This window comes from Herpailurus yagouaroundi, unplaced genomic scaffold (assembly GCF_014898765.1).
Source record: "Herpailurus yagouaroundi ecotype Mexico unplaced genomic scaffold, PumYag 180, whole genome shotgun sequence".
NCBI classification, from domain to species: Eukaryota; Metazoa; Chordata; class Mammalia; order Carnivora; family Felidae; genus Herpailurus; species Herpailurus yagouaroundi.
Window position 1 is genome coordinate 5,725,428 of NW_024412411.1, and position 21,108 is coordinate 5,746,535.

General features: G+C 36.3%; 1 protein-coding gene across 13 annotated transcripts in view; it reads left to right on the forward strand.

Moving 5' to 3' along the window:
* Positions 1-21,108, forward strand: part of EMSY (EMSY transcriptional repressor, BRCA2 interacting) — an 88,773-nt gene that overhangs the window by 2,682 nt on the left and 64,983 nt on the right. For 6 of the 13 annotated variants that reach the window (XM_040489418.1, XM_040489409.1, XM_040489422.1 and 3 more), the window contains exons 3-8: positions 5,183-5,282; positions 6,876-6,950; positions 8,312-8,353; positions 11,909-12,084; positions 13,677-13,829; positions 16,454-16,713. In XM_040489418.1, the coding sequence (XP_040345352.1) occupies positions 5,183-5,282; positions 6,876-6,950; positions 8,312-8,353; positions 11,909-12,084; positions 13,677-13,829; positions 16,454-16,713 (806 nt within the window). The remainder of the gene's footprint in view (positions 1-5,182; positions 5,283-6,875; positions 6,951-8,311; positions 8,354-11,908; positions 12,085-13,676; positions 13,830-16,453; positions 16,714-21,108) is intronic. The other 7 variants (XM_040489417.1, XM_040489419.1, XM_040489412.1 and 4 more) reach the window with 5 other exon arrangements.

Here is a 21,108-nt window from a genome sequence, read left to right on the forward strand (position 1 = left end):
CTCGAATTATTTTCTGTATTCTGTGGTTCAGATGAGGATCCTTGGCTGAGAACTGCCGCCTTAGCCTGTAAGGTCCAAGAAGGACCTTGTTATCTTCTTACACCGTTGCAGGCTAGCACATAGTAGATGTTCATCAAATGAAAAAATTATTTGAAAAAAGAACATTAAATGTTTTGGAAGTGGATATCAGTTATTTGGATATCTGTAATTTTGAAGGGTAAAGTGTGGGCTTTGATTTCAGAGAGACCTGGGGTCTTTGCTTATCACTGATGACCTGCAAGATCAATTTATTTAATCTCCATAAATCTGTTGACATTTTTGTAAAAGAAGCATAATAATATCTGCCTCAGATTTGTTATGTGGATTAGTTGTATATAAAAGGGGCCTATCACAGTGCTTGACATCTGAGGGTATAGTGTTTTAGAGCAGTTGCTTTCAGACGTTAATGTAGTTGCAGGTGAATCTTCAAAGGAAATTTTTGTTGGGAATTCCTGTATGTAAATCTGAATCATAGCTGCCCTGGCGCTGCCTGCTAGTAACATTTACCCTTTTTATTTTCCCTCAGAGCACTACGAGGATTTCTCTTATTTTAAACTACCTTTTTGCATTGTATTTTAGCATGTTTAGAGAGTTTTTTGAGGCAATCATTCTTTTATCATATTTTTCCTTTAACCTTACATCCAACTTTTAGTACTAATTTGAGGATGATTTTCTACATACTTACATGCAATTGCTATAATTTGCTAGCTACCATTTATAAAGTTGGACTTGTATTAGTTTCATAGCTAAAATAATTGCGGAGGAACAGATCCCAAGTGTAGTAGATTGGTTTAGAGTTTTTGGGCTTTTGGGGCCTTGAGTCAAGAGATTATGTTTAAATATAAAAATGGTAACCTTTAAGTCTAAATTTATCTTTAACTTTAGCCAGAGCTGTGTGGGTACTGTTGCTAGAGAGCTGTTTCTGTACAAAAGAAAACAGCCTTCCTGCAGGGTAATGTCGTCTTCAATGACCCTTCACTTTGGGAGGTGAGCCTTGGTAGTGATTTGCAGAAAGACTTCCTCCCCACCCGTTGGCCTATTATCATAACAATGAAACCTTTGAATTGCCTTCAAATAGTAGCTCTAGGTCCAAAGTTTAGAGAAAGTACTGTATTTAGGAATTAACTTAAAATATTTTAAGAATTAGGTTTGTCCTTCCAAAAATAGTTATAAATCATATAACATAAAATGTTAAACTTTGAGATTTTACTTAAATAAAAAGAAACTGGGATAGAGAATTTTTTTATGATACGTTGAATAGACCAGTAATAGATAAATGCTTCCTTCCCTCCTTCTAGCCTGCTTTTCCTCTGCCTTATTTTTTTTAAAACCATTCCTGAGCTACAACTCCAACTTGGGGCTTTACGGACTATGTTGTTTATGACTGATTTGTTTAAATGGAATGGGTTGAGGACTTTATAAAAGTGGTTTGGCGAATCTTTTTGTTTTCTGTGGTGTTTGCATATATTTATGTATCATTAGAGTTAGCACTACAGTAGAATGGCACCAAAAATAATGCCAGAAATTCAACTAAGTTTGATATTTGTCAGGATCTTAGGATACCCATCAAAATGGAAATCAAATGTGAAGGAGGTTGGGAAGCCAGTGAAGGTTCTTTACAATGAGTGAATTTCTGGAGGAGGGAGGAAGTGCCTCGAATTGGGTACCTATGATAACTGTTGTCTGAGTCCCAGTTTTGTGTGAGGTTGCCACCTCATACTTTTGTCTGTGATTTTTTAGTTAGACTTGGAATGACACTTGAAATGTCAAAAATCTTTGCCACATTTCTTTAGTTAATTTCACTCTTTTTGAAGTAGTATCTTGATCACCATAAACTGCATAGGCCAAAAGTGAACTTTTTCTTTGTCCTCATGCCACTTCCTCTCTCTGACCTCTCCATTTCTTTGTATGGTATTGCCCTTCTAAATATCTTGCAGACTGTAAAACTTGGTTCTTTTCCTTCTGCTGTTATTTCCACATTCAGTCAATTACAGAGTCCTATCAAATAAAAGCATTTTAGCCTGGAATTAGAGGCTTAGTCTGGCCCCAAACTACTTTTCCATTTTTATCTTTCTTTATTCCTGTGTATGTATCTCTTGTTGGATTTTAATTACCTTGAAGATAGGCACTTTGTTTTATTTATGTAATCATTCTCCATGGTACCTTGTAATAGTAGTCATGTGCAATTAATAGTTTGGTTTGAATTAATGACTGTCCAAGTACAGACATGTTTTTACTTTCCCTAGAGTAAAACTCTGAAAATGGTCACTGACTGTTATTGGAAGTTTGATGTCTATATGAGATATTATTTGCTTTTACTCTTCCTATTCCTTTTGCACATTTGCATTTTTTCTCCTCTGCTTGCTTAGAGCACACTTCTGATTAAAGCTTATGCTTCTAGATCAGATGATGTGTTTCCCCTCTGTGCTTTTACCACTGTATTATAAACTGTATCATAATTGTCTGATGACTTGTTTCACTGTAGCTTTATTCTAAGGTTAATTCCTTGAAGGTAGAATTTAGCATACTATCTGATATCTATAATAGGACTCAGTACTGATTTGTTGAATAAAATATTCCATAAATGAGGCATAAGCTTTTAGTATAGTGATTTCTTAGTTGGTTATCCCCAGTGCCTTTCTGAACTCTACTTTGGGTCATGATAAAAGCTGAAATACACGTTTCCTGTGACTAAGTATTTTCTTCACTTCTCCAGAATGGGAAAGCTTTTTCCTTCCAGAGAGACCCCATGAAACATCTACATAGTATTCAGCATAGATTGAATATACAGGGTGTTTACACATGGGATAATTCAGTTGGACCAGACATTTCTGTTTAATATAGTCAACTCACTCACTCTACTATATAAAGGTCTTTTTTTGATTGTCAGAACTATGAATAACATGAACTGAATGAGGCTATTAGTTTATTATTGGTGTAGTACTTAGGATGCAGATATGCATGCCTTTATTATTTGGGTGTCCGGCATTAGGAAGTAGTAAATACTAACTAGTAGCAACTTGAATTGAGTAAGAAGATAAATGTAGTTTGGACACTTATTTCCCATCATTCAGTTTTGCTCAGGTATACTCGTCTCATAGTTTAAGACAACTATTTTATTATTATTTTTGATGCTATGGATGCTGCGGGTTTTTCTTTCATTTTGTGTGTGTGTGTTTACTTACTTTTGAGAGACAGAGAACAAGCGTGAGCAGGGGAGGGGTGAGGGTGGGGGACAAAGGATCTGAAGCAGGCTGTGCACTGACAGTAGAGAGAGCTCAATACAGGGCTTGAACTCACAAACTGCAAGATCATGACCTGAGCCAAAGTCGACACTTAACACACTTAACCGATTGAGCGAATTCTGAATTCTGTCACGTGGTTGTATTCAACGGGTAGCTTAGATGGTTGACTGGGCTCAGCTGAGATGGCTGGGCCTGTCTCTCCATGTGGCTTTTCATCCTGGGCTTCTTTGCATCTTGGTTATCTCAAGGTAGCAAGGCCCTGTGGGCAAATGCGTATTGAGCTTCTGTTTGCATCAGGTATGCTGATGTTCCACTGGCCAAGGCAAGGCACATGCCAAGCCCAGAGTCAGTGTGGGAGAGGACTATACAAAGTAGTACAACTTCCATGGAGTGTGCTGGGAGGCAGGCATGGCTTATTGGGAGCCAATGAGGAGTTTTTGGTTGTATATCTTATTTTGTCTTTTTAAAAAAAATTTTTTTAACATTTATTCATTTTTTGAGAGAGTTAGAGAGACAGAGACAGAGCATGAGCAGGGAAGGGACAGAGAGAGAGGGAGACACAGAATCTGAAGCAGGCTCCAGGCTCTGAGCTGTCAGTACAGAGCCCGATGTGGGGCTCGAACTCACAAACCGTGAGATCATGACCCAGGCCGAAGTTGGTTGCTCAACCAACTGAGCCATCGAGGTGCCCCATATATTTTTTTTTTTCATGTTTGTTTATTTTTGAGAGAGGGAGAGAGAGGTAGAGCAGGGGAGGGGCAGAGAGAGAAGGGAGACATAGAATCTGAAGCAGGCTCCAGGCTCTGACCTGTCAGCACAGAGCCTGATGCGGGGCTCGAACCCACGAATTGTGAGATCATGACCTGAGCTGAAGTCAGATGCTTAACTGATTGAGCCACCCAGGCGCCCTTGTCTTTTTTTTTTTTTTTTTTTAATTTGTATATTTTGAGACAGAGACCGAGGAAGAGTAGGGGAAGGGGCAGAGAGAGAAAATCCCAAGCAGGCACCATTCCCAGTTGAAGGCTTGATCTCACAACCTTGAGATCACAGCTTGAGGACCAGGAGATCATGACCTGAGATGATATCAAGAGTCTAACCAGTGTCAGAGATTGACAGTTTCATTTCATAATGATGTTGTTGTGGAAAAATAGTGAAACGAAACTGTCTGGCATTAGGGTTCAGTGTATTATATCCTTGTTGCTATAAGAGCAACTCATGTTTCCTAACTTGCCTTAGTCATTTTGATGGTAGATGCAGAGGATCTTAGATCTGGAAGATAACTTCAGAGTCTCTTCTAGATAAAGAAATTGAGGTTCAGAGATGAGAAGAGACTTGTCCAAGGTCACACAACTAGTGAGTGAGTGGTAGTGCTGGAGCCAGAATCTGGTCATTTGACTCTTGTTCTAGGAGTTTTTCTACTGGACAGTGCTCATGGTATTCTCAACCCCAGGAGGGAGGTAGAATGTAGTTTGAATTTCAGGCAGGCCTAAGGAATTGTTTTAAGGATTGGTCAGTGTAGGTACCTGTCAGTAAAGCTAAAAATTTATCTTATCAGCCTTACATCACTTGGAGCCTATTCCTAATTGTTGGTAGTATCTGAGTTAAGTGTTCTTCGGCGATAATGTGCAAGATAGTATTTACCATTGGATTTTTCTACCTAAGCATCTTATATATGTGACTTCTGTGAGATAATAACAACAGCAAAAAAAAAACAAACGTTATAAAATCCACATTTTAATCTACGTTCTTAGATAGGATTTTTGAGAGGAATTTTTAAAATTTTGCATATTGATTTTTTTTATTGATTTCTAGGTTTTTTGCCCTGAAGTTTCACTATATGTAGCCATAGTTTTAAAATATTGAAGGCCTATCTTGATAAAATAATTTTCTTCTTCTAGAATTGGAGGCATATGCTGGAGTTATCAGTGCACTTCGGGCACAGGGGGATCTCACCAAGGAAAAGAAAGATCTTCTTGGAGAACTCTCAAAAGTTCTTAGGTAAATTATCATAAAAATTTGTGAGACATGACTCTAGAAATTTCATTTTGAGGGGTTTTAGTACTTTTTACTCTCAAGTTGAAGACAGAAGTATTCAAGTTGTTGGTGCTTAGGTATCCCATCCAGTTGTGGAGGCTTTGTTACAGAGAGTTATATAATTTATCATTTATTCTATAATCAGAAAGGGTTTAAGGCAGACAGTTTTAGGTTTGGGTCACCTGGGAAGGGGAGGTAGTTTTGACCTGGGTGAAGGAAAGAAGGGTTGGTACAACAAGATCTGAAGACCTAGAGTGGCCCAGTGGCATTTGTTGGGAGGGAAGAAGGAGACTTCTTAGTTGTTGTCTTAATTTAGAGAAATGGGTGGTTTTATATAGTCATAGCCCTAATGATAGTTTACCCCCTAGCTTCCTGCTAGAATGGCACTTTAAACTTGTTAAAAAAATTCTAGTGAATGGAATTCTTAGATACCTTGTCTTGATCCATTCTGACCTCTTGAGTTTTTTCAGAAAATACTCTGTTTGTTTTAATGGAAGTTACCTTTCTACATATAAAACCATTTTGTCCTATTCTTTTTTTAAATGAAAATAGGGAAGAGGCTTTTCCTATATTTAGCTGCCATTAATTTAGGGATTTAAATTTAATTTAAGTGAAATCCTTAATCTTACTGTCTTCATGTTTAACAATTTATATATTTTCTGTTTGTTGTTTATATTTCCTCGTAAATCTGCTTTCTAGCCCTTTAAATATTTTAACCCATGTTATGGATTTAGTTTAAGCAGCAAAGATTACAATTGAAGAGTGATACTCATTTTATTGAGTATTTATGAATGGAATGGGGATAACTTTTTTTTCACTTGTTTAGTGTTAACCTTACATGTATTTAATCAGAGTCAATATAAGCGCATTTTTACCGTAATGGTAACGTGAGGTAGAAGACATACAGGTGAAGTGTTGAGTAATAAGGGAGTAATGTCCTGGTGTCAAATTTCATAGCATATAGCCACCGGAAAAAGATAGCTTATCCTGCCACTTTTGTTTCTTTATTATATTCACTGAACATAAAATTCACTGAATATATTCACTGAACATAGCATATAGCCACCGGAAAAAGATAGCTTATCCTGCCACTTTTGTTTCTTTATTATATTTACTAAACATAAAATTATAGACTCTTAAGCTTTAGAAAAAACTTCAGAAGACTTTCTTCCAAGTGCCAGAATCCTCTTAGTAACCACGATTAGGGGTCATTCAGTGGCTGTTTGCGTATTTAGATAACAGGAACCTCTGCTAATCTTGAACATGGTCTGACATTTCTGAGTTTTGGAAGTAATGACTTGATATCAAGCTGATTTGTCTTCCTATGATTCCTAATTTGCAACTAATCCTGCAGTTACACCGAATCATTATGAACCCTTCCTTGTGATTTTAATTGAAGCATCTGAAGGTGTATATTAGGCCCCTGTCTATATCTTTTCACAAATCAATCTTGTCCCCCCTCTTCCCCAAGCAGAATGTTGACTTAGAACATTAATAAAAGTATAGAAGAGAGCTGCCTGCTTGGCAGAGTTCTATAATGGCTATTTTTTTTCATAGCATCTCAACAGAGCGCCACCGTGCTGAAGTTCGGAGAGCAGTAAACGATGAACGGTTAACAACAATTGCACATAAGTAAGCCATTAGTCATACAACCCCTGATTTTTTATTACGTAGTATAACATAGTTTTGAAACAGTCTTCCGATTGTATAGCAGATTCCTGAGTCTTTTATCTTAATAGTAATTATTTCTGTACTCAGGGATCCTGACCATAGAGGTGTTACCTGTTTATTCACTTGGTTATGTTTTTGCATTTGGTCAGGCAAGCTTTAAGTACTGAGGTCAAATCCCACTACGGTGTAATCTCTGCATAACTAAAGGCCACCACAGTTCAGCAGATGATGCACTTAACTTGAAGCAAAGTTCAATAATAAAGTAGTATGCTCCCCTAATTCAGCAGCCCCTTAGAGGTTCTTTGTAATGGTATTTGGTATGTATATTGCTTTGTAAATAGGCATTATAAATTTTTTTATAACTGACTAATATTTCATGTATTTTGAGATTCAGAAAAAAGATTGTAAAAATTTATGTTCTGCATTTTTTAAGAATTATGAATGTATCTTACTTAGTTTACGTTAAAAAGCCAACAAAATAAAGTTATAAACAATTCTTAACAAAATTGTTTTCAGATCATTATAACTATTTGATAGATGGGGTGGAGGGTGGTAGAGGACGAAGGGCAGGGATCAAACATTAGGAGAGTGCCTATGGAGACAGTGCCTCCTACAGAATAGAGAGGAGCAGAAATTATCCTTTAAATGTTTATGCAGGATGACAGGAACATTTCATAAAATAAGATACATTAGAGTATAACTCATTTGTTTTTTATTTTTATGTCTTAATGTGAAATAAAACTAAAGGAAAAAATTCAGTGCATTTCCATAATGTGATAAATGGTATGTTTAAACCAATTGGCAGTATTTGAATTGGCCCTGTAGATCCATTAGCTTCATGTTGTGCTTTACTGTTCCTCATTTTATTTAACTTATAAAATGGGGTGCTACCTTTTTAACTGTGTAGTTTGAAGGATTAGGTATTTGAATTTTGAGATTTTTCAGTGGTAGGTATGTATGCACTGTAGAAGTTTGGAATTTTTCCACTATAGACGTTAAGTATTTAGTTGTCAGGCCAACATGGTTGAAACATTCAAATATTAATGTGTTCCTTCTTTAATTTGCTCTAAACTTTTGAATTGGGATGCTCTCAAAATAATAACTGAGCCTAGATTCTAGTTTGAGAAGGTAATAGGATGCTTATGTGCTAGATAATAAAGTAGTAAACAATCGCTTACATTCAGAGGCACTTAGAGGCAAAGCTAGTACTTTAAAAGCATTGGAACAGTATTGTGGGACAATTAGTTGTAAGTTGATGCATCAGTTTCATACTTAAAGGATAACATTTATTTAGTCTCCTTTTCCTTTTTTCCCCTTTAAAGAATGAATTTATCCTTATATTTGGGTGAAAGACCAAGTTACAGGTATGCAAATAGGTTATTATTATTTCAGGCTTTTTCTTGTATTTATTTCAAAATTGAAGCTCTCAATTATTCACGGGCACATGTTCCCATTTACGAATTAACCGTGCCCTCTGCTTTCCCTTCTCTTCCCTTCCTCCCCCTCCTAATCTGCCCACCTTTTAGCCATTTTGCTGCTTGGGAGTACCTCTAGCCAGAGGGTGGGAAGGGAGAGGAGGTGAAAATTGTAATTAGTCATTTTACTACTTGTTAGTTATCCTGAAAATGGTTTGGTGGAGGAATTTACAAGTATGCCAAAGTATTTTTGGATAATATGTGGATTTCTTTAATCTGTTTGACCTCTCCCTTTCCCTCCTCTCTCTATTAGCATGGATAATTGAGAGTTGGCTTTTATCTGCCTGTTTCCTTTTTTTCTCTCCTTTCTGATTTCTTTAATACATGAATTTAATTTTCTGAAGAGTTTCCTTCAGCGTATAATTTTAAGCTTCTTAGGTCTTTCCATACTCCTGTTTTAATGTTTTATGCCATGGTTTTAGTTTGACTAGGTGTCGTATTTTACTTGTTGAGCCCAAGGGTCAGGGAGTGTGGATTGGTGAGGAAGGCATAGATTCCTTATTCTCGACATCTCCTCTGCCCTCTTTCCCTCAGAAGTAGCACCAGAACCTAGATCCAAAGATTATTTATAGGAAGTCTTCATACCCTGAGCCTGAAAAAAGCAACTGGAGCCCAAGAGGGATGCATCTGAACTGACTGCATTCCCTTTCTCCTCTCCCGTCCCTCCCCCACTCCAAACAGCAGCTTAGGCCAGAAGGAATGTGGTTGAAAGGTGAAGAGAAAGCCGAGAAGACTGAGCACAAAGGAAGTGGAAACAAAAGGAGCAGGGTGTCTGGGATCAAAGAAAAGCCTTGCTTATGGCTCCAAGTATAACACGCATTTATTATTTGGCACCGTATCATTTATTAACTTTGGTACTCTAATCCAGTTTTGAAACATGTCAGAATGTTATAATAGCAAAGCCTGGAGTGTCAAGGGGCTCCAAAATTTTTAATTGCACCATTCTTGCCAGCATTGTCTCTAGTGTTGGAAAAAAGTGGCTGTCTGGAATTACTGTTCTCTTAAACTCCTTCCCCATAAGCCAAAAACATTCATAGGATACTTTGTGAATTTCTATATGAGAGTAAGGAGTTTTTGTTGGTGCCCTACACACCACAGGATGTGAAGGCCAAGATAGTTTCATTAGTATCATGTTAGATTTCTCAGGAAAGGAGCTAGAGCAAGGTTTCTACCCTCCCTTGCCATACTTAATATAAATAGAGAAGTGATCCTTACGTTGAAACTTAGGAATTCCAGGGAAGTCCTGGAGTGAGAGTTTTACAAAAATCTGTAAAATTCAGTTTAAATGATTTGTGCAACTAATGCATATTCACACCCTCATTACTAAGCAAATAGGAATTTTTAATCTAATTCTAACATAATTTTTCACTCACTTAAAAAAAAGTTTGAGCGTGATGGCATGAGTAGAAATTTGGAAGATTTCTAGATTTTTAAAAAAATTGCAGTTGTATCTTTTGCACTGCAAATTCTGTCTTTTCAATAGCAAATATTCATGTGTTTCAAATTACTAATCTTCCAAATTTCTGCCACCATTTAAACAATGCACCAGGTAAGTGTAGACATTATTTGTGTGTAAACTCACCAAGCAGATTTACTGGTGATATTCTAATAAAATGATACCAAAAGAGGAGTAAGCCAAGAAAATGCTAAATAGTTCTTAGAATTTTTCCTTTGACAGTCAGTGTCGCCCATTTCGGTTTCTCTTATTTATACCATTCTCTGTTTCAGAACTACTGTCAAATTGGAGATTATGCAAACAATAAATTGCATTATATAACAAATTTGTGGAGTTAATTGGGATCTTAGGAATTCCTCTTTCCCTTGTTTTATTAGGTAGGATTATGTTAAACAACTTGCAGATTTCTTGTAGTAGTAACCCAACTAGATTCATCAACTACTAGAGATTCCTTTCTGAACTGAATGTAAATCTTTCTCAAGTTGTAATTTATTTGTTCCATTTGGTGAAGGTTGGTAGTAATTAGACAACAGTGCTCGATTAGTATAAGTCAAAGCAAATGTTAGGCATAAAACCCTTTTGAAAAATTGTGTACCTTCTACTTGTTGTATGGCAAGTAATATCAGTAGTGTGATGTATGCTTGTTGAAGGAAACGTTTAGTGGCTGTGTGACCTTAGGGAAGTTATTTAACCTCTCAGTGACTCAATTTCCCCATCCACAAAATGGAGATAATAATTGCCAATTTATTGAGAGAATTATATGAGTTAATGCATAGAAAATGTTTAAAGCAATGCCTGACATAGAGTAAGTGCTTAGTTGATGTTAACTACCACCACTACCACCACCACCACCCTCATCATCATCATCATCATCATCATCATCATCATCATCATCCCATTATGGGCTTTTGTGTATGCTGTCTAAATGTGAAGAATCAGTGGACATGCAGACTCTTAAGCCCTAGATTGGGTTATAGAATCTTTGGTTTGGAAAAGGTGCAGAAATATTTCTGACTTAGTAAAGAGATTGATTAATTGATTCTGGGTGAATTTTAAACCTTGACACTAATCACTAGGAGAAGTGACACAACTACTTTTTGTGGAGTCAAATCAAGAGAAGTGACACAACTGTCCTTTCGTATTTCAACCATATTTAAATTGGGTTCCTGGGATAAAATTTGCTCAAGAAGTTTAGAGTGGAGAAACAGAATAGTGTCTGCTTAGGGGTATAGTTCAATGGCCTCTAATACTTCTTAGAGTGAAGAGTGGTATAAGTAAAATTAAAATAGTGGCAGGTTTCTTCCAGTAACCTCAGATCTAGTCTGTTTTTTAACAGGAAGCATACTAATATAACACATTGTCAGTGATACATGCAGTGATATATATATAGATATATAGATATGTATCTATATATCTATATATATATGTATATATGCACACAGTCCTTTTCTATCCCTCCATACTTGGTCTCCCTCGTTTACTGCCTCAGTTTCCCTTGTTTGAAAGCCTTAGAACCTCTGGCCATGCAGGCAGTTAGATAATTTTGCAAAGGTTCAGTGAATTCTATCCTTAATTGTTAAGGAAAATCTGATTTTAAAAATAAATTAGTACGTTTTACCTTTTTAGTTGAATTACAAAATTAAGTTCTAAAAGTTAGTAGATACACTAGTTTTCGTTAGCAATACCAGATTTAAACTAATGAAAATGATGTCAGTATTTAGAAGGCATAGGAAAATTTTTCATAGTTTGATTTGTGTTCATTCTAAGATTCAGATAATAGAATAAAATGTGTAAAAACTTAAGTGTATGTGAAATCCCTTGAATTCTGATAATTATCCATAATTTTGATTTTGCTTGCTTAAAGTTAAGCCTCTCCTATTCACTCAGGATACTTTTGATAATTTCAAAACTTATATTTGCTTGAGAAAATAGTTGATTCATTTTTAGTGATTGAGAACCCTTGTAGCAGCATTTTCTTTTTTGTTTAGTATGTCTGGACCTAATAGCTCTTCAGAATGGTCCATTGAAGGTCGTCGATTGGTCCCACTGATGCCCCGGTTGGTTCCCCAAACCGCCTTCACTGTAACAGCTAATGCTGTTGCCAATGCAGCTATCCAGCACAATGCATCTCTTCCAGTGCCTGCAGAAACAGGAAGCAAGGAAGGTGAGTAGAAAACTATTTCTGTGTGTAAAGAAGACTTTTCTCAGATTCTTCAAGAACAGTTGTCTTGATTTTCATCTGTTTTTAATCCCACTGTATGAAGCTTGAAAAACATAGTGAGCAACTCTTATTCTGAAACTAGAAACTGCCAAGTTTTTAGTCTCAGCCAAAAAAAATCTGTTTGTTCAAAATGTGAATTATATTAATAACAAAATTGCAAAAAGCCTTCTTGGAATGAATTCTTGATATCAGTGTGTCTTGTTAGAAGTGGATAAAAGAGCTTGATGGGTGACATGGAAAATAAATGATAGAAGTCATTTACCTGCTGGAGAAAGATGCCTAACTGATTACTTCGAAAATAAAACTCTGTTTTTTATCTTTGGGAATCAATGCTATATGGTGCTTCTCAGTTCTAGTCAAGGGTTCTAAATCCTTTAGGGATTGCCTGGCAGATGGAGAAGGCTTTCTCATTGTTACTTAATCTAGTAATTGGCACATGCTGTAAAAATTCTTGAATTCTCTTGAAGTCACCAAGAGTAATATTAAATTCAAGAGTGCTTATTGATTCTAGTAGCTTAGTTGTGTGTTGCTTGAAAATAACCCTGAATATGCAGTTGTCAGATTACTTTGGGGACTTGTCTTTTCTTGACTGGCAGTGGGTTTTGGAGTGGATAAGACACTCTTCATGCATGCCAGGCTCTGTTTTAGGCTGAAGGAAGCTGTATTTAGAGAGAGACAGGTATTAATATGCAACCTGGGCCTGTGTTGAGTTTGTTTCCTTTGTTGTAGGAGAGGTATCTTTCTTTTCTTCCCACTTTTACTTTTTCTATCCACCTACTTTGTGGTAGAGTGAAAAGAATATAGGATTTCCAGTAGTCAAATCTGTGTTGGAGTCCTAGTTAGCCATTTCCTAGTTGTGTGATGTCCAGCAACTCTGTGAACCTTAAGGTTTCTCATCTTTAAAATGAGCATGTGTTGTGAGAATTAGTGATAATATATGGAAAGGATTTAGCATAGTGCATGGAACTCAGTAAATGGTGCCTATGAACTATTCTTGCTTGTTGTTGTTATTCAAGAAATTGACATATGATGTCATTATTGAGTTAGTGTTGCACTGCTTCAATGGCAAGGGACTAGTAAGTTGTTTTACAATAAAGTAATCTTGCCGTGGTTCCCCCCAGTAGCCAAGTTGGAAATTGCTATGGTTAGGGAAAAATTATCCATCACTCCATCATTGGTGCTGCTATCACTATTAAAAGGGAATACAAGTATTTGCCTTTTGTCTAACTCCTTCCATGAATAAAAAATTATTTTTATTTTTCTCAGTATAGTTTTAAACTTGATTTCTTTGTAACTGTGCTCTTCTCCATTGGCAATGTCACCTGTAGACAGCTATTCAATACTTGAGGAAAACCCAGTGAAATGATGATTTTCAGGAAAGGTTATTATACCTTTTAATTTAATGGACCTAATGGCCTCTAACTTCTGATCACATGAAAATGTTAAAATTGGCCTGCAGTAAAAAAATAATTTTTCTGTATATGCGTGGACAGTTTTGGTGAAAGTTAACAGCAAACTTTTTTATCGTTCTTCAGTAGTGGTTTGCTATTCCTACACAAGTACCACGTCAACCCCAACCTCTACCCCTGTTCCAAGTGGCAGCATAGCAACGGTTAAGTCTCCAAGACCTGCCAGTCCTGCCTCCAATGTAGTTGTCTTGCCAAGTGGAAGTACTGTTTATGTCAAAAGTAAGTGATATTCTCAGTGTTATCAGGGCCATCTTGGCTAAATGCTGCAACATAGGCTCTGATTAGATCTTCCTTCCTGGATTAAATCATCGGTCCACTGGCTATTAGCAGTGGTTAGTTTTTGAAGGTTCTAAAGAATTCCTTTCTTTACACGTGACTAGTATTTATTGCTTTTTAATCAGTTCTGGGGGTTGAGAAATTACTTCTTTTTTGTTCTCTGTGGGAAATCTGCCTTGAACTGTCTTTCAAGAATTCACTTGTTTTTGATTGTCATGGAATAGAAATGGGAATGGAAACTGACAAAATGTACTTAGGTGATTTATTCAGTGTTTACTCCTATAATTGTAATCTTTGTAATGTTGTTTTAAAAATTGTTTATATAACATATCATCCAACTGTTAGATTCAGTGATACATTCTAGAGAGCCCATCTTTTATATTTCTAGTTAACTATAAGTTTTTGAAGTTTATTTGCAGTTTTTAACCTTTCGGTTCTATTCTGTGGAGCAGTTTAATGACCAGGTCATTTTTTGGTTTTAATGCCTGTTATTTATTTTTGTTTTTGTTTTATCAACTGGAGATTATTAATATTTGATTTTCATTTTTCTCAACATAGTTATAAACTTGATTTCTTTGTAACTTTTAGATGTAGAGTTTGCTGTTTTAGGAATGATTTTAGGTCATTGTCAACCTTGTTTAAATTAAAGTCTAAAAATTGAAGGTGTGAGTTCTATTTTATTACCAATTCTATGAGTCATGCTGTACACTTTTTTTTTTTATGTCTGCTCTCTAGAGATTTCCTATGTATGTTGCAAGGTTTTACATTTCTCACTTAATTTTTTTTAAAAAGTCTACAAAAACAGTTGAGGCTTTAGTTCATTAAAGAAAAAGCCAAAATCTGAAACTATTAGGGTTATCTCACTTAATTTTTTTAAAAGGTCTACAAAAACAGTTGAGACTTTAGTTCGTAAAGAAAAAGCTAAAAATCTGAAACTATTAAGGTTATATCTGATTTCAGCAGATTTAGCCAAGGTGACTGTAAGAGATCTATTTTTTTTAATTATTCTTTTTTTTAAGTTTATTTATTTTTGATATTCTCTACACCCAACGTGGGGCTCGAACTCATGACCCTGAGATCAAGAGTCACATGCTCTTCTGACTGAGCCAGCCAGGTGACCCAAGAGCTGTTTTTTGATCATTTTTTAAAACATGGAAAGTGGGGGGCTCCTGGCTGGCTCAGTTGGGTAAGCCTCCGACTTCAGCTCAGGTCGTGATCTTATAGATCTCTGCCCGTCCACCACTCATGTGTTCACGTGCTCTCTCTCTCTCTTAAAAATAAATAATTAAACATTAAAAAAAACCTGAAAGTGAATCTCAAACATGAAGAAACCTTTTCACATAATATACAGTTTCAAATAATAGGAAGTTTATTGCTTTATTTTGAGAAGTCACACAAACAACATTAGTTTGAGATAGAATTATTCATTAATTTATCTTCATATGTGCAAGGCAGTGTACTAGGGAAACAAACCAATAAGTCTTAGTCATTGCCCTCTGGAAGCCCCTTAATAAGGGGAGATGTGCAGGCTGATTGGCCACATTGCCATGGGGTAAGTGAAACAGAAGGATGTGGATTAGCTTTACTTAGAGGAGTGAGGGAAAGAAAGCTTCACTGAGGAGATGGTTTGCAGGATGATAATTGTAGGATGATGAAGAGGTCATTGATGGTAGGTGGTATAATAGTAGACCAATAATATATAGAGACTCTAAATGGATAGAATGTGGTAAGGTGGCTTTGGGGAATGATGAGCAGTTTGGTGTATGAGGATTATAGGAGGATTATAGGAGGGCACAGGGTTGGGTGGAACAGGGTGTAGTTGACCCTTAGACAGTGTGGGGCTTAGGGGCACTGACTCCCTGTGCAGTTGAGAGTCTGCATGTAACTTGACTTCCCAAAAACTTAACTACTAATAGTTTATCGTGGGCCAGAAGTCTTACTGATAACATAAACAGTCAACTAACATGTATTTTGTATATGTATTATAGTTTTCTTACAATAGAGTAAGTTGGACAAAGAAAATGTTACTGAGAAAATGTTATGGAGGAAAAGAGAAAAATTTACAGTACTATTATTGTATTTACTGAAAAAAAGTCCACATATTAGTGGACCTGCACAGTTCAAACCTGTGTTTGAAGGTCAACTGTATTGTGTTCTTAGAAAGATACAGAACCTTGAATGATGTAGTGATGATTTAAGTGCCTCATCTTGTAGGGAGATAAAAACTACTTAAGGATTTAAGGTAAGGCATTGGCACAATTAGATGTGAGATTCTATAACTGGCAGTAGGATGGAGGGTAGAAGTGGAGTGATTGGAAGCAAGGACACTGTTTAGGAGCTTGCTAAAATATAGGCAGGAGATAAGAAGGCCTGATAGAGCCACAGGGTTAAAGAAAGGAGGAAAGGCATTCAGAGAAAACTTCTGAGGGAAGATTGATAGGACTTACTGTTTGGGCATGAGGCAGAGGGAGAAGTCAAGGATGACTGATGACACAGAGATTTAAAATGAAGTATAAAATGCGAGGCTAGATTGTGATCTAAAAATCAAAATTTTCATTGCCTTTCAGGTGTTAGCTGTTCAGATGAAGATGAAAAACCCAGAAAACGAAGGCGAACAAATTCTTCTAGCTCGTCCCCCGTTGTCCTAAAGGAAGTTCCAAAGGCTGTTGTTCCGGTCTCAAAGACGATCACTGTGCCTGTGAGTGGCAGTCCCAAGATGAGCAACATCATGCAGAGCATTGCCAACTCCTTACCGCCCCACATGTCTCCTGTGAAAATAACCTTCACCAAACCATCAACACAGACGACAAACACAACAACACAGAAGGTATGTGGGGGAGGGAGTGTCTGTCTGCCAATTGCTGTTTCCATCTCTTTCAGGCAGTATGATTCAGATTTAACAAACATGTTCTGAGTGCTTACTATGTGCTTGGCATTATGCTGGGAATGTTCAGGTCTCTTACTTTAATTCTGCACAGAAAACTTTGGGATAGGCATTATTATTTCACTTTTTGTAGATGAGGCTCAGCGATGTCAAATGACTTGTCTAATATGACACAGCAGCTCTCATACTTCTAAGTCTTTTGTTTTATTTTATTATTATAATGCCATATGGAGAAAATTAAAATATAAGATTTTTTAACCTGTGTTTGGATAATTTTACCATTAAGAACTCAGTTTTTTCTTTGCCAGAGTAACAAAGTTGTCAGAATTGGGTGTTTCATAGAAGAAGGGAAGGATATGATTACGTGATTATTGTTGCTTTGTTTTTTTATTCTTTGTATGCTAAGATTAGTTCTTTCCTAAACTCTTCTCAGTATGTTCAGATCATCAGAATTCTCAGTTTTAATGTTACTAGAACCCTCTCACTTTCCACACTGACCTGGATGCTGACGGCACCTTAGGCTTGTTGCACACCTGGGATTCCCCTTCACCATCATTCTGATCTTCCTCCTTCGTTTATTTATGCATTTGCTGGAACATCCTCTGGTAGCTTCTTGGTATATGGGTGGATGGAAGGTAAATTTTTTGAGACCTTGCATTGGTGGACTGAAAAGTTCTTTATTTTACTCTCCCACTTTCTTGATCGCTTAAAGCATTTTTTAGGCTAGAGGTAATTTTTCCTGAGAATTTTGAAGATATTGCTCCATTGGCTGTTGGCTTCAGTACTGTTTTTGAGAAGCCCAATGCCATTCTAATATCCTCTTTTTCTCTTTGAAAACTCTTGGTAACTTTCAGAGTTCTGAAATTTCAAGGTAATTTTCCTCAGTGTGAGTCTTTATTTTATCCATTGGGTTGCACATTCAGTGGTCGCTTTCACTCTAGATACTCATGTCCTTCAGTTCTGGGAAATTTCTTGAATTATTTCCTAGGTTTTTCTATGTTCTCTCTTTGTGGATCAACTATTCAGGATGTTGAAACTGCCTGGATTGATCCTTTAGCTTTCCTATCTTTTCTCATTCCCATTTTCCATTTTTTTTTTTTCCTGCTATAATATACTATTTAAAAAGTCCTGGATTTGGGGGCACTTGGGTGGCTCAGTTGGTTGAGCGTCCAACTTCAGCTTAGGTCATGATCTCACAGTTCATGAGTTCAAGCCCTGTGTTGGGCTCACTGCTGTCAATGCAGAGCCTGCTTTGGATCCTCTGTCCCCCTCTGTCTCTGCCCCTTCCCCACTTGTGCTCTCTCTCAAAAATGAATAAACATTTTAAAAAAATAAATAAAAGCCTGGATTTTGGAACTAGACTTTCTGAGTTTGAATCCCAGTTTTTGCCACTTACTAGTTTTGTGACTGTGGAAAACTAAATTCTGGAATTAAGTTTTCTCATTTGAAAAATAGGGAAAACAATATAGGGTTTTGGGGTGTAAACAAGATAATAAATGTAAAACTGTTAGAATAGAGCCTAGCACATAGTAAATGCTCTGTAAGTATTATTTTCTTTATCCTTTAATGTCATCCTTCACTACTTCTCTGAATTTGTCAATTTTGTGGTCATACTTTAAATTTCTAGTAGCTCTTATTCTCTGGAAGTTCCTTTTTTTTTTTTTTTTTTAATAGCATCCTATTCTTTCATAAAATCACTATATTCTGATGATATTCATGACTTTTTTTTTTTTGATGTTTTATTCTTTCATGTTTTCTCTCTTACCTGTAAGTTTATTTATTTGTTTTGATCTCTGTTTCATTTCAGAAATAAATGCTGGCTGTCTTCTTGTATATGATCGTGGGTGCTAAAAATTGACAGAAAGCTGTATGTGTAGGGTGGGGCATGTTGGCTGGTGATTTTCATTGTAGGTTGAGCTAGCTCGGCTGTTGTGTTGAGAAAAACCCACTACCGTTTTACCTCTATCAGTTATCACTCTCAGTAGGGCATTTTCATGGACTAGTCAGATTTCCTCAGAGAAGAATTTTCCAGTCTCCTTTCTAGAGTAGTAGTAAGCCAGTCTGCCAGGATTTGGGGAGTAAATGGAGGGACTGGGCTGGATAGTCTCACCATTCAGTATATATAGACTTTACGAAACCCTCTGTTTGTAGCACAGCACTCACCCCCCAACCTCTACCCCCCAGCCCAGTATTCTAAGATTCCTTTGGATTGAATCTCTCCCTCAAGAGAGTAAATTCCTAGTCTTCCTTTAGGATGGGGGAGGATAGCTGTGGATCTAAATGCTGCATAAATAGATTTTCAACTAATTTTCCTCTCTCTAGTGCCACTTTTATTCCCACGTAAAACGTATCTCGTGCTCTGGGGCGCTTGGGTGGCTCAATCAGTTAAGTCTCCAACTCTTGATCTCAGCTAGGGTATTGATCATCTCAGGGTCTTGAGTTCAAGCCCCGCGTTGGGTTGGGCTCCACACTGGGCGTGAAGTCTACTTTAAAAAAAAAAAAAAAAAAAAAGGACTTCTCTGCTCTCTATTCCTTAATCTTTCTGGGATTCTCTAGTTTCCACCTTTGAGAGTATATTTGATTGATTACTACTTGTCTGTTTTCTAGTTTACAAAACTTCACAGCTGTTATTTTCTTTCTATTTTGACCTTATGGGTTTATGTGCCTCTTCCCCTTTTAAAAAATTTCTCCATAATGTTTTAGAGGCATTTTGGGGAAGGAATGGAGGTACATTCTTGTCTTCAGCAGGTGATCTTTACCACTTTTGAATCTTTAGATTCATGGTAACTTCCATTTAAAGAACCTCCTTGAATTTTCCTGGAAAGATATCATTACCTAATATATGAAAAATTATTTTCTTAGTGAACTAGAAGTGATAGTGAGCTGATCTGTGGAATATAATTCTATTTTCAGTTTTAGGATGAAGCATTATGGTATAGTGTTAAAATCAAGCAAGGATTTTTATAGTCAAAGAGGCCTGGATTGGAACCCCAGCTCTTCCAGTATGACCTGAGATAAATTAGTCTTTCTAAATCTGTTTTCCCATCTGTAAGATGAGAATAATGCCAATCTTAAAAGTTATTGTAAGGATTAAATGAGACTGGGTATTTTATTTTATTTTATTTTATTTTATTTTTTAAAGTTTATTTATTTCGAGAGAGCATGAGTCAGGGAGGGCGGAGAGAGAGAGGAAAAGAGAGAAAATCCCAAGCAGGCTCTGTACTGCCAGTGCAGAACCTGATGCAGAGCTTGAATCTACAAACCGTGAAATCATAACCTGAGTTGAAACCAAGAATCGGATGCTTAACTGACTGAGCCACCCAGGTGCCCTGAGACTGTATATTTTAAAGTACAGTAATAGGTATATACTCAAAAAAATTAGGTTCCTTCCCTTGCCAGTATTTTATGTAAAGCAGTGTTTTATTTATTTGCACTGTTGAGAATGAGCTCTTCCAAAAAGTGAATTCATGAGTTAACTGAAGCTTATTCCTTAATATATAGAAATTGACTATTTTTGATAACTTTGTGAATGTTAACACTGAACATACTTTTTGCATTTGTATATGAGGACTCCAAGGTAATCCTTCTAAGTATCACTTTTCATACAATATTATAATATAGTTACTGCTTTCTGGGTTAGCCCTGTATTAAGTGTTACCAGCCTGCTATACTCTATGAGATTATAAGTCTACTTATTATAATTTTTTACTGCCTTTTTTTTCTGGGACTTATTTTATCAGTAATTCTTCTATCTTCTCCCTTCTTATCTATTCTTTTGATTTGGTATTTGGGAAATAGTGTAGCAGAGTTATAGCTAAAATGGCACCCATTTCCCATCCATGTCTTTCTGTTCCCTTACTCTATTTTATTTTTGTTATACTTATAACTAGTTAACATCATATTACATATTTGTTCATTTTCTATTTCTCGTTAATATCATATTACATATTTGTTCATTTTCTGTTTCTTCCATAGAGTAGATGTTGTTGAGGGTAGGGACTTTATCTTGTTCATCACTGTATTCCCTAGTATTTAGAATAGTTTATGAAATATAGAAGGTCTTAATTTATGTTTGTTGAATGAATGAATGAAAAAATGAATAAATAGATCTGGCTCTGCTACCTATCTTGAGCCTCAGGTTCTTAAAAAACAAAGAATAGAACTTACTTCCTAGAGTTATCAAGATAATTACATGAGATGATTCATGGAAAGTACTTAACATAGTGTATATGATGAATGCTTAGTAAATGTCACCTAACATTACTAACTTTCCAATCTTCTTTGGTAGACATATATAAAAATACTTGTAAAAGATGGAAGGCTCACCAGTAAGTAAAG